This window comes from Hyperolius riggenbachi, chromosome 2 (genome assembly GCF_040937935.1).
Source record: "Hyperolius riggenbachi isolate aHypRig1 chromosome 2, aHypRig1.pri, whole genome shotgun sequence".
In the NCBI taxonomy this organism is placed as follows: domain Eukaryota; kingdom Metazoa; phylum Chordata; class Amphibia; order Anura; family Hyperoliidae; genus Hyperolius; species Hyperolius riggenbachi.
In genome coordinates, this window is record NC_090647.1 from 558,790,831 (window position 1) to 558,805,467 (window position 14,637).

Consider the following 14,637-nt stretch of genomic DNA (forward strand, 5'->3'; position numbering starts at 1 on the left):
AGGACGTCATTACCGGAGACAGCGAGCAGCTCTTCATGGAGAGGATCTCCGCAGTCAGTGCGTCAATCAGCAGCCGCTGCTCATGGAGCTCCTCCTGCAGGCGCTGGCGTTCCAGAGCTTCCTGGCGCAGCTGCCGGTCTCCCTGCAAAAGAGATCACACACTTCTCATTTATAAACGTGCCAATTAAGGCAGAGCATCTAATGAAATGTGTGCAAAGAGTAAATATCGCAAAATCAATTCCTGTACAACATTGCATTCTCATTTCGTCGAGCAGTGCACAGCGGAAGCCACTAATAAGAGCTCGGGGCACCAGTTCCCTTCATTTCTACAGCTGCTCTGCTGCGTTACATCCTCGTACAGCTCCTGATGTGTGACCTGACCTGCATCAGGTGACATGCACGCATCGGGAGCAGTGCAGAGAATGCAGTAAAGCAGCAGAGCAGCTGCAGGGAGTGAAGGCCCTCCCGAGTCCTGGTAAGTGGCTTCTGCTGTGCACTGCTCTGCGAAGAGGTTAGAGCAGGGCTGGGCAAACTTTGTACGGCCCGCATGCCTACATTCATACCTTCCCTCCTCGCTCCCTGTAGATTAGTGAGCGGAAGGAAACATAGGGTTAATATTCACCTAATTGCAGCTTCCCCTGTCAGGTCTCCATAGCCACAGGGCGCCACGTCAAACGCCATCAGCACGTGCAAGTGTTTAATAATACGCTGGCAAGTCCTGATGGCTTGTCACATGACGCCATGTGGCCATGGAGACCCGACAGAGGAAGCAGCAATTAGGTAAGTGGATACAGCCCGCTGGCATAGTTTGACCAGCACAGGGTTAATCCCCATACACACGCTCAACAGCGGTAATTTGTATCTAGCGATTAACAAGCGATTTGAAAAAGTTGCATTTTAGCACAGATTTTTTTGTGATTTACAAGATAAATGTTAAAGTAACCAATTTGATAAAACAAATAGGAAACCATTTATGAGGAATAAAATTCTCAGGTTGGCATCACGACAAGAAAGAAAGTTGTATTCTCCAGTAATATGTAAAGTGCGTGAGCAGGAGCCAGTTGGGGTATGTTCAGTAAGCTTCCCTGGTCATGTGGGTGTACGTCAGTCATAGTCTGAGCGTACTAGTACTCAACGCTGCAAAGACTGTTGAACTAGTCGTAGACTTCAGGAGGAACCCTCCCCCCCTCCCACCTGTCTTCATTGGGGGTACCGAAGTCTCTAGGGTGACATCCGTGCGGTTCCTCGGCACGACTCTCTCCAACAACCTGAAGTGGGGGCAGAACACCTCCAAAATTCAGAAGAAATCGCAGCAGAGGTTGTTCTTCCTGCGCCAACTGAAGAGATTCGGCATGCCCAGGAAGCTGCTGGCCAGCTTCTATACTGCCACTATAGAATCCATCCTCTGCTCCTCAGTCATTGTCTGGTATGCGGGGGCAACGGCCAGCGAAAAACAAACTGCAGAGAGTCATAACTGACGCAGAGAATCATGAGGGCTCCTCTCCCACCACTTGACCTCCTCCACTCCGCTAGGATGATGAAGAGGGCCACTGTGATCTCCCGCGACCCCTCCCACCCAGGCAGTCACTACTTCAAGCTCCTCCCATTGGGCCACCGCTACAGGTCTATACCATGCAAAACCACCAGACGCAAGATCACCTTCTTCCCCCAAGCGGTCCGGCTGCTGAACTCCAACCTCCCCCCGTCAGGGCCGCCTACTGGCATGCCCTAGCGGGGTCTCTCAGTTCGCGTCGCTGCCCGCCCTCGTTCACACTGCCCAAGGTCCGTACGGGGGCCACCATCACCATCAGCAGTACTATTAGTATCATTATTATCATCATTATTATTAGTATTATGGGACTGCTACCGCCTGGCAGGAAGGAACACTAATCTGTCATATATACCATTGCTGCAGTTCTAAATTGTCTGTGCTGTGCGTCTTGTCTTCCTATACTCTGTCTATGCCATGTGTACCACAAATAATTCCGAATACAGCTCTTGCTGTATTTGGCGAGATAAATCTGATTCTGAGTCTGACTTCAGCCACACACCTATACGCCCGCCATAGTCTAAGGCTAATATCAGAGCCAGATTGAGACCAAAGAGATCACAAGGCAAAAAGTTCACTGAGATGAACTGGGAAGAGGCCAGAGTAAGCCCGCCCCTTTACATTGAGCGGAATGGGAGGACGCCAGAGTAAGCCCACCCCTTTGCACTGAGAGGAACTGGGTAGACATGACATCACTGTGCCGCTGCACATGTCATGGCACAGGTTGGGGACCACCGAGTGACACTTACCTCTTTCAGGTAGAACACCAGGCGGCGTATGGAGCTCACCAGAGACAGGGTGAACCCTGTCAGCCCCTGAGCCTTTGGTGCGGCCCCCACCTCCCGGCCCGTCTGCCGCTCATAGTCCTCCAGCTCTTGCTCCACTTCCTGTATCATCTGGTTCAGGACCTCCAGGCTGGACTGATTGCAGGCGGAGATCTCACCGGCCGAAGCAGCGGAGAGAGACGGCTCAGTTCTGCGGCTGCTGGGGGTGTGCGACGAACGCTTCTTCCTTCCTTCAGTGAGACGGAAAAACAGTGTCAGAGACGGGCAGGAGGAGGAGCTCATAATGGCAGCCCTCGTGTGATGGTTCACGTGGACCTGAACTCTTTGCACAAGATAGAAGGTAAACACACAGAAATGCACCCTGTATGTATTTATAGAGTTTAGCCTGCCTGATTCCCCCTCATCTGTGACTAATCACAAGTGTAATTTGATCTCTCAGCTGTGTCAGCTGGCTGCCACAGCAGAGAAGCTAACTGGTAAACACAGGATGTTAACAATATTTCTGCTTCCATAAAAGCAGGAAGTAGACAGACTGCAGATTTATTGCAGGATTGGTATGAGCTGTAACAAAGAAATGTTTTTCTGTAAATGTTATTATGCTGTTGCTTATCTTTTAGAGCAGAGAGGAAGTTCTGAGTTCAGGTCCGCTTTAAAGCAGACCTGAACTTCCGCTCTGCTGTAAAATATAAGCAACAGCATAACCACCTTTAAAGAAAAACATTTCTTTGTTACGGCTGATACAAACCCTGCAATACATCAGCAGTGTGTCTACTTCCTGCTTTCATGGAAGGCGACATAAGGTTAACATCCTGCGTTTACAAATTAGCTGCTCTGCTGAGGCAGAGGAGATTCCTGAGCTGACACAGCTGAAGAGATAAAAATTGCAATCACAGATATTAAATTACAATCACAGATGAGGGGGAATTGGACAGGCTAAACTCTTTAAAATACATATAGGGCTCGTTTCTCTATGTTTTCCTTCTGCCCTGTGCAAAGAGTTCAGGTCCACTTTAAATTTTTTAGCGATAGTTGTCCTTAAAGAGAACCTGAGGCGGTGCAGCGAGCATCTCGCTCACCTACCAGCGTCGTGACCCCAGAGGTCACAAAAAAACTTAGGAGATGCGGGCTAACGGAGCAGCGGGGATGGTGGCTACCTGAACCACCCAGCCCCCGGATCAGTTAGCCTAGGATTTTTTTTATTCTATGTCCCCTCGGGCTCTAGTTCAGCCTTCAGTGTTTTTTCACCTTATGCATCCGAGCAATTTTCACCTCCCATTCATTCGCCAATAACTTTATCACTAATTATCACATTGAAATCATCCATATCTTATTTTTTCTGCCACCAATTAGGCTTTCTTTGGGTGGTACATTTTGCTAAGAATTATTTTTTTCTAAAAGCATTTTAAACGGGAATATTAAGAAATAAAAATTGAAAAAATTCATTATTTCTCAGTTTTCGGCCATTATAGCTTTAAAATAATACGTTACCATGATTAAAACCTATATATTTTATTTGCCCATTTGTCCCGGTTATTACACCATTTAAATTATGTCCCTATCACAATGTATGGCAAAATATATTATATGGGGATAAATAAGCATTTTTTCAGTTTTGCATCCATCACTATTTAACCCCCCTGGCGGTATATAAAATTCCGCCAGGAGGGAGCGCAGCAGTTTTTTTTTAATTTATTTTCTTATATCATGTAGCGAGCCTAGGGCTCGCTACATGATAGCCGCTGCTCAGCGGCATCCCCCCGCTTCGATCGCCTTCGGCGATCTCCGATCAGAAAATCCCGTTCAAACAACGGGATTTCCTGGAGGGCTACCCCCGTCGCCATGGCGACGGGGCGGGATGACGTCACCGACGTCGGGACGTCATTGGGAGTCCCGAACCACCCCTCAGCGCTGCCTGGCACTGATTGGCCAGGCAGCGCACGGGGTCTGGGGGGGGCGCGGCGCGACGGATAGCGGCGATCGAGCGCGGGGCGGCGGCAATCGGTGTGCTGACGCAGCTAGCCAAGGAGGTTAAAAGCTTATTGGTTACCGCCAAGGAGGTTAAAAGCTTATAATAAAAAAAAAAAAAAAGAATAGTAATATACCCTCTTGACATTCAGATTAAAAAAAGTTCAGACCCTTAGGTAACTATGTTTTATTTATTTTTTTTAATTGTAATGCTTTTTTTTAATTAAAAATTGGATTTGGGTTTTTTTTTTTGTTGGAGTGTGGGAGGTAAACTGTTAATTTTAAATGTAATTTATTGTGTTTATTTAAAAAAAAAAAAAAAATGTATGTAGATGTAGTTTTACTATTTGGCCACAAGATGGCCTCAGTCATATTTTTTTTCGTCCTGTAAGCTAGTGCTTACAGGAAGTGAAGGGAGGATGTGAAACTTTTTTTTTCCTTTAGAAAGATCATGGCTTCTCATAGAATCAGTTGGTCTTTCTAACGGGGACTTAGATCAAAGAATGGGAACTGATCTCCGGGCTAACAGGCGGCGGCACGGGAGTGTACGCGATCATCCGCGGGAGCACGCAAGCAGGCTTTTGGGGGTAGAAAAAGGCTAAACTAGTTAAATCATCATGTAGCTGCACGCCCTTTTTAAATCCTAATGACACTTCAAAAGCACCCAAATAGTAGTCAATGTATTCAGAGCTACAGTGACATTGCAAGACACTGAGCCATGGGCAAAGCAAAAGAAGTGTGAAAGGGGCTGCAAGAATAAGCTGTATTTAAAGATGGGTTACTGATCAATAAAGTAATATACTTGCAATACTGATCTGAATCTCTTTTATGGCCTTTTTCCACTACCCTGCGATTTGATTCTGATCGCAAATCGCAAGGTACATTAAACTAATGGAAACTGCAGCAGCAATTTCCATTAGTGCGACCCGATTGCGATGCGATTTTAGTCAAAACGCGATCGTCGTCCTGCCGTGTTTTGGATGCGATTGAGCTTTACTATACTGAGTATAGTAGCTCAATCGCATGGTGGAAATTGAAACGCGATTGCGATCGTAATCGCGATCGCAATCGCATTTCATAGTGGAAAAGAGCCCTTAGGGCTCTTTTCCACTATGAAATGCGATCACGATTCCGATCGCGATCACAATCGCGTTTCAATTTCCACCATGCGATTGCGATTGAGCTACTATACTCATAGTGCAGCTCAATCGCATACAAAACGCGGCAGGACGACGATTGCGCTTTGACCAAAATCGCATCGCAATCGGATCGCACTAATGGAAATTGCAGCTGCAGTTTCCATTAGTTTAATGTACCTTGCGATTTGCGATCAGAAGCAAATTGCAAATCGCAGGCTAGTGGAAAAAGGCCCTTACATCACAGGGATGTCTCCTCCAGTAAGTACTAGCTGCGTGTTTTTTGATCACCAATTGAAAAATGTGACTCTAAAATGGTCCCACTGATTCCGAAGCATTCCCCTCCCTCCTCCCTTGTGTTGTAAACCGCTTGTCTGCTACTACATATCATCCCTGCGCAGATCTTGTCAACCCTTCAGTAAAGATAAATAGAGATGCAAGTTTTTCAACATTTTCAAATGTTGTTGCAGAAAGTTTGAGGACTGCCAATTTGGATTGCACACAATTTTCAACAACTCGTAAAGTGTTGCAACTTTTTGATTGTCTCTAGCAGGAAGTACAAGCTGGTGAAGAGTGATTCCTGTGTAAACAAAGGGGAGTGACAAGTCTGTGTTTTTACACAGTGTTGTAAACAGTAAGGGCCCTTTTCCGCTAGCAGTCGCTAGCGTTCACGCTGAACGCTAGCGATTGCTGAATCGCAATTACCGGCGATTCCCCGATGTTTGCGGCCGCAATTTTGCTATGCTATGCACTGCATAGGAAAATCGCGGCAAATATCGCTCCGCCGCGTGTTCGCGTTCCCGTAAAAAACGAATCGCGGTAGTGGAAATGACCTACCGCGATTCCTATGTTAAAAAGAAACCGTAGCGATTGTAAAATCGCTAGCGGTTTGCGTCTTTGCGATTCAGCCAGCGCAAACGTGCTGGTGGAAAAGGGCCCTAAGGGAGGTATATGGCATTATTACAGCTGAGAATACAGCTGGAAGGACTCCTCTTAGTATCTGGTCTCCAGGACTCCTCGGTAGTCTCACCTTTTGTTGGCAGCCGGTGATTTGGGGGGTTGGGATTCAGAACTCGGCCAATCACACACTTTGTGTCTTCCGGCTCTTCTCTCTCCTCCTCGGTCAGACGAGTTTTCACCTTTTTCACTGCTGTGGTGGCGTTCAAGGCTGGAAAGGTACAACGTGTATTAGCTGCATGTATGATCTACAGACAGGTTCACTTACACAAATGGGAGTATTCTGATTGGCGAATACCCTACATCTATCGGCAATTACCGAGTACTAAATGGCGATTGGTGAGTACAGGGATGCACTCTACAGCGATCAGCAAGCACTCTACAGTGATCGACACGTACTCTGCAGCGATTGGCAAGCATTCTAAACATTCTATAGCAATTAGCGACTACTCAACAGCGATCGGCGAGTACCCTACAGCGAGCGATCGGGGAGTACCGTACAGGGATCTGCAAGCACTATACAGCGATCAGGGAGTGCCCTACAGCGATAGGGGAGTGCCCTACAGCGATAGGGGAGTGCCCTACAGCGATAGGGGAGTGCCCTACAGCGGTAGGGGGGAATCCTACAGCGATAGGGGAGTACCCTACAGCGATAGGGGAGTACCCTACAGCGATAGGGGAGTGCCCTACAGCAATCGGGGAGTGCCCTACAGCAATCGGGGAGTGCCCTAAAGCAGTGTTTCTCAACATTTTATTAGTATGTACCCCTTTTAAAAGCTTGTACTCGCCAAGTACCCCCTAGCATAGTAAACCTTATCACAAGTACCCCTTGACAAATATTTAATCGTAGTACATAATAATTGATTCTAAACAATTTCCAAACATTTACTATCGCTTTTAATTAGCTAAAATACTAATTTGGTGTTGTTTATGTAGGATTTATCATTTTCTAAAACTCTAAATTTGTTATACTTGGTTAAGTATATCAAGCAGGAGTACCCCCTGGAACCATCAGATGTACCCCTTGGGGTACGCGTACCGCATGTTGAGAACCTAGGCCCTAAAGCATTCGGGGAGTGCCCTACAACGGTCGGGGAGTACCCACTGCGATCGGGGAGTACCCCACTGCGATCGGGGAGTACTCTATAGGCTGAAATAAAGTTACGCAAGCTGTGGGCACATCTTACCTCTCTGGCCATCTATTGGGGCATTGGTGCTTCTGGGGGTCACAAATGGGTTTTCAGCATCAGCCGCAAGAGGTAATTTCTCTTGATTTAACAAGCGGTACATCCTGGGAGCAGAAGAAGAATGGAAAATAGGTTAATCCACATAAAACTGAATGTTCAGTGTGTTATGGATGCTGAGGAGCTAAAGAATAACTGAAAGGTGCATTTATCCAGAATGCTTTAGCCCCCCCCCCCTCCCCCACCTCGCCGCTCTTCCTATTGATCAATGTAAAGTATAAGTTGCCGTTTCTATTAGTGCGGAAACCGGGCAGAATCCGCAGAGTTTACCCGCAGGCAAATCGCTCGGGGAAACTCTGCCATAGGAATTATTGGTGCCGCCGGCCAAATCGCTTGCCCTAGCGATTCGGTCAGCATTGCCCACAATGTTCGTGCGGGAGGCAGAAAATCCCATAGCCGTGCATGGCACGGCTTCTGGGATTCGTCTGCGCTCCCACAGACCGGGAAGTGCCGCCGTACGTCTTGCAGCCGCGCGCGGTGGCCAGTGGAAACGGGCCCTAAGTATTAACTTAACTCAAAAGAATTTTTTTTATTTTTTTTTAAACTCCCCGCCTGTTACTTCCTGTTGGAAAGAGTCTTACAAATTACTCACACCTGTTTCCTGTGAACTACAAAGTCCCACCTCCTCAAGAAGACATGGTTTCCACTACAATACAGCAATAAAAGGAAATATAATCTAGCATCCATTGTTCTTCCTATAGTGTGTCACATGATCATGTCAGAATGAGCAGCCCAGCAGCTGCAGCCAGAGGGGAGAGGAAGCGAGATGTACTGCAGTTCCAAGTACATTTGGCCCATGGAAAAGGTCATTCTACACTCCGTTTACCTTGACTTATCAGAGAGGCAGCGTGTAAATGCAGACGTATTGATGACTCACCTGTCAGTATTCAGGCCAGGCTGGAAACTGATGGAAACATCCACCTCCCCATCGCTTTCCTCGCACTGACTGTCCTCCACATCATTCAGAGCCTAAACCAATCAACAAGCAAATTAAACAGGAACTTTACCAAATTTCATCCCAATCAGTAGCCGATTCCCCCTTTCCCATGAGAAATCTTTACCTTTTCTCCAATAGATCATCAGGAGGCTCTGTATGGCTGATATTGTGGTGAAACCCCTCCCACAGGAAACTCTGGTCCTGGCAGTTTCCTGTTTGTGAACACAAAGGTTGTTTCCCCGGGTAACCTCCTCCACAGGCCTAGCTCAGCCTGGGTCGCTGGTGCTCAAGCCTCCCGTGGGTCACCACTCCACACACAGTACAATCTTTGTCAATAAGGCGAAGGCACTCAACTGGCTTCCAAACTGGCGTTTATCAAATCATTTAGCAATTACATGGCATGTTTCGGGGAAATCCCCTTCATCAGGTGTACCGCTGTGTACACCTGATTAAGGGGATTTCCCTAAAACATGTCGTGTAATTTCTAAATGATTTGATAAACTCAAGTTTGGAAGCCAGTTAAGTGCCTTCGCCTTATTGACAAAGATTGTCCTGTCTGTGAACCTTGTTGCATTCTTTTCACTGGAGTTCCTCTTCAAGTCATAAAAAAGGCAGTTTTACTTAAATGGGGGACGGGACTCACGACTCTCCGGTCCCCCGCTGCGGTTCAGTTTTGCTTTCTGAGACTGAGCCTGTCTCCGGCCACTGCGCCTGCACGGCCATGGCCGTCCACATCCTCGTTCATGGTTCTGTTGCCGGGAGCGTCCTGCACAGGCGCAGTAGAGATGGTCTCATTTTGGAAAGGGATTCCGGAGGAGGGGTGAGGCTTGTGAGAAATCTTGCATACAAGAATGCTTTGTAGGTTAGGGAATACCAGTTTTATCGTATCACTGGGGGCCATATGCAATTCACTTTTTCACCTGAGTTATCCTAGGAGAAAATTTTTCATCTTTAAATTAAATTAACTTTTTGTACTTTGCAATGGAAAAAGTACCAAAAAGTACTCAAATTATTTTGAGTGCTTGTTTATTTGCTGGTGGTTAAGTTGTGGAAATATCACCAGGAGAAAACTTAGGAGAAATAGTTAATTGCATACGGGCCCGAGTCTCTTGGGAGGCAAGTAGTCTCTTGCTACACACATTAAAGGAAACTGCCATATTTATTTCCTTCTGAGCTTGCCTACGGCAAACAGTGGCTCCTCTCTCGCTCTGTCCCTCCCCCTAGAGCCGGTCATGTGTGTGATGACACGACCAGGAAGTGCCGGCACTAGGAGGAAAGAGTGAGCGAGAGAGGAGCAGATGGCGTAGTGGTTAGCGCTCTCGCCTTGCAGCTCTGTGTCCCCGGTTCGAATCCCAGCCAGGTCAACATCTGCAAGGATTTTGTATGTTCTCCCCGTGTCTGTGTGGTTTTCCCCGCATCCCAAAAACATACAGATAAGCTACTTGGCTTCCCCCTAAAATTGGCCCTAGACTACGATACATGCACAACATGATGCATACACAGACATAGGACTATGGTAGGGATTATAGTGTGAGCTCCTCTGAGGGACAGTTAGTGACAAGACAATATACTCTGTACAGCACTGCGGAAGATGTCGGCGCTATAAAAATACTAAATAATAATAATAATAAATAATAATTTCGCCACGGGGACACTCGATCTGGTGAGTGATACAAGTGGCTACTGCCGCTAATTACAGGACACACTGCACAGCAAGGGGGAACGGAGGCGGACACCAAGGAGGACACTGTGGACAGGAAGAGGACACTCAGTCTGCTAAATGATACAAGCGACTACTGCCTCTAATTACAGAACACACTGCTCTGCATGGGGGCAAGGAAGCAGACACAAAGGAGGACGTGGAGGCAGACACAGAGGGGGACAAGGAGGCGGACCTAACCAATCTTAAAAAAGACACACAGGAGTGCAGGGAGTCCCCCAACATGCGGCGGGTGATTTTAAATTGGGGACTCCCTGCATCCCCACTACAAAAGAAGCAGGGACTTTTTCTCCCCACTTTTGGGGGAGAAAAAGTGCCTCTTATAGTCTGAAAAATACGGTAGCTGTGCAGAATTCTCCTCCCAGAGCATATTTACTGGCTTTGGAATTCTCAGAAACAAACAGAGCTGCACAGGACTAAAGATGCAACTTTATTGATCACATTATTTTCAGTACAGTTCCTGCAGAAGTCGGCAGTGGAAGGGTCCCCGTTACCTGAGAGTCCATGACGCTCTCGCTGAGGACAGACAAGCGGGTGGGAGGGTCCTTCTTCTGCAGGATGGGGCCGCGGGACGTTTCCAGGTCACATGACGGAGCCATGGTGACATTTGGGAAGCCTGGAGATATAGAAGAAAAGCATGTCTGTAACAGGTCAGAATAAAACACAAAGACAACTGAACTCCGGCCTTCCCGTGACAAAATGCCTACCAGACAATTCCAAGAGAAAGAAAAATAAAGTGTCTGTAGTGATTGTTTAGAGAAACGGTCTGCCAGAAACCGGAGCCTGTGGCCCATATGCAATTCCCTTTTTCTCCTCAGTTTTTCTCCTAGGTGATATTTCAAACTTGTCAATAAAAGGTCTTTTAACCTCTTGGCGACCGCATCACGCCGATGGGCGTGCACGTGGCGCCAGGCCCAGGACTGCCTAACGCCGATTGGCGTAAAGTGGAGTTTGCAGGGGATCTCGCGCACAGATCCGCGTTCATTTCCGCTTCAATGAAGGAGCTCCGCCACCAGCTTCCCAGCTGTGATTGCCGCTATGAGACTGTTAGACGGCGAAGCTGCCGTCTTATAACACTGTACAGCGATGTGATCTAAGGCAGCGCTATACTGAGTACAGCCCCTGGGGGAGACAGAAGTGATCGGCTGTCATAGGCTGAAGCCCATCGAATCGGCTGTACTCCTGTTGTAAACCTGGTATCGTCAGTGGAGTAAATGTGTCTGCAGGTCCCACATATTTTTTGTCCGCAGGGTGATGTTCCGTTTTGTTGTGGCCCATTATATAGGCCAGTATCTCTCTCTCTCATACACACACTGGCTTCACTAAGACATGTACGGTATTAAAGGAAGAGTAATATAACAAATTTAGTATTTTAGGGCTCGTTTCCATATAGCGTGCTTTCAGGCACGCTTATGAAAATGCAATCGCAGGGACAGCAGACAGGGCATAGACGGCACTGTCTGCCATTTCTATGCAAGTGTGGCGATTCGCCGTTGAATCGCTGCACATGGTTTGCTGAATTATGGGGCACTTCAGCCAGCTATCCCATTCAGTATAATGAATGGGATCGCAAGCCCCGCCCCCCACTGGGAGTGACGTGCAGCGACACTGGGTTCTGCGCTTCATGGAAACGAACCCTTAGACTTTCCGAATCCATTAATGCCTTGTACACATAAATCTTGCCCGTCAGATCGACGGGTCGAATCCATAATTTTACAACATGTCCGATCTGCTCCTGATAAAGAACGGGATCGATTTTATACACCACCATTCTGTAAAATTAATCGGACACGTTGGAAATGACTGATTTGATGGGAAATTGCTTCTTGTGTAGCAGGCGTAATGTTTTCACACATGCGGTGATCGCGTGGCAATTTACCTAGGAATCGCATGACAATTCACAGAGGTTTTTACCTCATGTGGTATTTCATGCAACGTTTGCTGGATTGTTGCAGTGCAGGGAAATGGATGAATGGTGTGATACAGGCAGCATTTTATTTATTATGCTGACAAGTAAAGAGCAAGTCCAAACTGCAAAATATTAACATAAAATTTGTCTCATTCCTCCAGAGGATCTTCCAACCCTAGTTCACGCCTTCATCACATCACAGCTGGACTACTGCAATGCCCTTTATGCTGGCCTCCCCAAAAAGGACCTGCGTCGCCTGCAATTACTGCAGAATGCTGCTGCCAGATTGCTAACAAACCAGCCTCGCCACTGTCACAATACACCGATCCTTCGCTCACTGCACTGGCTACCAGTAGAATGGAGAATACTCTTCAACATTGGCGACAAGAAAAAAAGTACAAGGAGGAGTGCTCCTTTTAACAAAGATCACGCAAGGATGACGACAAACGAGCATATCTTGGGTAGATACCCAAACAAATGACCCTGGATGGCAACCTGTTCCTCCTCTGTGGCCAGCACAGTCTATTACCATCCAGGACCATTCTCACTGCTGGCCACAGAGGAGGAACAGGTTGCCGTCCAGGGTCATTTGTTTGGGTATCTACCCAAGAGATGCTCGTTTTGTCATAATTTTATAGTAAGTGTTTTTAATCCTTGCGTGATTTTTATTAAAAGTTTTAATACACTAAGGAGCGCTCCTCCTACTTTTTTCTTGTCGCTACACTTACACCCTTCAGCTGGGGTAAAGGAGCAGCTAGTTGTTGTATTGAAGATTTGCCAGAGCTGTGTAAGATTAGCGCAAGATTGCACATCGAATAATCTTCAACATTGGACTGCTGACATTCAAATCCCTGCACAATTTGAGCCCCGGATACATGAAGTACTTGCTGAAGCTGCACCACACCTCTCACATCTTCAGCTCAGCAGGATCCATAAATTTGGTCACTCCCAGAGTGCACCTGAAAACCTTTAAAGCCAAATCTTTCTGTCATGTTGCCCTTACCCTTTGGAACTCCCCGCCACACCCAGTAAAGACAGCCTCATCCCTGGAGTTATTCAAATCCAGACTGAAAAGCCAACTGTTTAGCCTGGCATTTCCGGACTGGAGTTCTTCCTCTAGGGGCGGAGCCTAAGGAACAGCGTGGAGGACGTTGAACGCTGACTGACTTAAGGAACGGAGAGTAGCCGCAGCTCTAGACTGGAGGATCGGTACTATATCTGTGATATGCTTTTAACTTTTTATCTTATTACGCGCATTACTTTTTATTGGAAGGTTAAATTGAGTGGTTTTACACATGTGAGGCAATTGTACTTGTTTTTGAGGCTTTTGAACACTGCAGACAGGCAGCGGAGGTGATGTGCATATGTCGGGGGGCAGCCTGTGCATTACAATTGAATGGTTAATCGCTGTGGCGTACACCGCCCCTCCTGGACTAAAATTGCACGCCCCGCATCCAAACAATGCAATACTGGTCTATGGAGAAAGTTTAGCTTCCATTATAGTTTGTATGCAAAATACAATCTACTAGACCAGTATTGCATGGTTTGGATGCGGGGTGTGCATATTTAGTCCAGGAGGGGCGGTATACGCAAAAGCGATTAAGCATTCAATTTTAGTATTAGGTCAGGGATGCGCAGCCTTCTACCCGTATTTGTTTCCATAATTTTGTAACTACCGGGCTAGCAGCTCCCATTGTGCTTTCCTGTTTTGCATGGTAAGTATTTAGTTATGCATATGTTTTGCATCTGTCTGATTGCTGAGTGTGTATTTGAGCTGTATAAGTGGTGCACATGAGGTGATGAGTCATTCAGATGCAGCCCATGTGGTGAGCGCTGGCTTTATTCTCTGCAGCCTGTGTATTGCAGCCGAACTAGAAATCATTCACCCCAAGTATTATATATGGTAAGCAGGGAGGAATACAACAGGAGGGGAGTGGCTGAAGTATTGAGGGGGTGGTCCCTAGCTCTCATACCCGCACACTGTCGCTGAGCTTGTTTCTGTAGTGCACCAGCGGTGATCAAAACATACAGAAACAGTCTGCACTATTATCTGCTACTCTGTGCGTTTACTTTTGGGGTGAATCCATGCCAGTTGGAAGCCCTGGATTTTGAACGGACTGCTACACGTATGAGCTAAGCGCTACCATTCCTTTGCATATGAATATCATTGTAATGTCACCTGTGTGCCTGCGGGGGGCATCGCCAAACAGATCCTTCACAACAGCCATGGCGCGGTCTGACCTCTCCAGTACGTCCTTCATCTGGTACTGATCCGAGAGAATCTGGCAAGAGAGCAGTCACACATCGTCACCAACCAATCATACATCACTCTGGGATATACAGATAATAATGACTGACAGACAGCAGTCACACATCCTCACCAGTCTCTCATGCATCCCTCTGTATGACATACAGATAATAATGATGACAGACAG

The 14,637-nt window shown here is 47.0% G+C and overlaps 1 protein-coding gene across 1 annotated transcript in view; it reads right to left on the reverse strand.

The window, feature by feature from the left end:
* The window catches only part of SPICE1 (spindle and centriole associated protein 1), a 44,596-nt gene that overhangs the window by 15,841 nt on the left and 14,118 nt on the right, over positions 1-14,637 (reverse strand). Inside the window, exons 5-11 of the mRNA XM_068270909.1 lie at positions 14,382-14,484; positions 10,788-10,909; positions 8,514-8,605; positions 7,580-7,683; positions 6,466-6,603; positions 2,299-2,564; positions 14-142 (exon numbers count right to left, since the gene is read on the reverse strand). Of these exons, the coding sequence (XP_068127010.1) occupies positions 14-142; positions 2,299-2,564; positions 6,466-6,603; positions 7,580-7,683; positions 8,514-8,605; positions 10,788-10,909; positions 14,382-14,484 (954 nt within the window). The remainder of the gene's footprint in view (positions 1-13; positions 143-2,298; positions 2,565-6,465; positions 6,604-7,579; positions 7,684-8,513; positions 8,606-10,787; positions 10,910-14,381; positions 14,485-14,637) is intronic.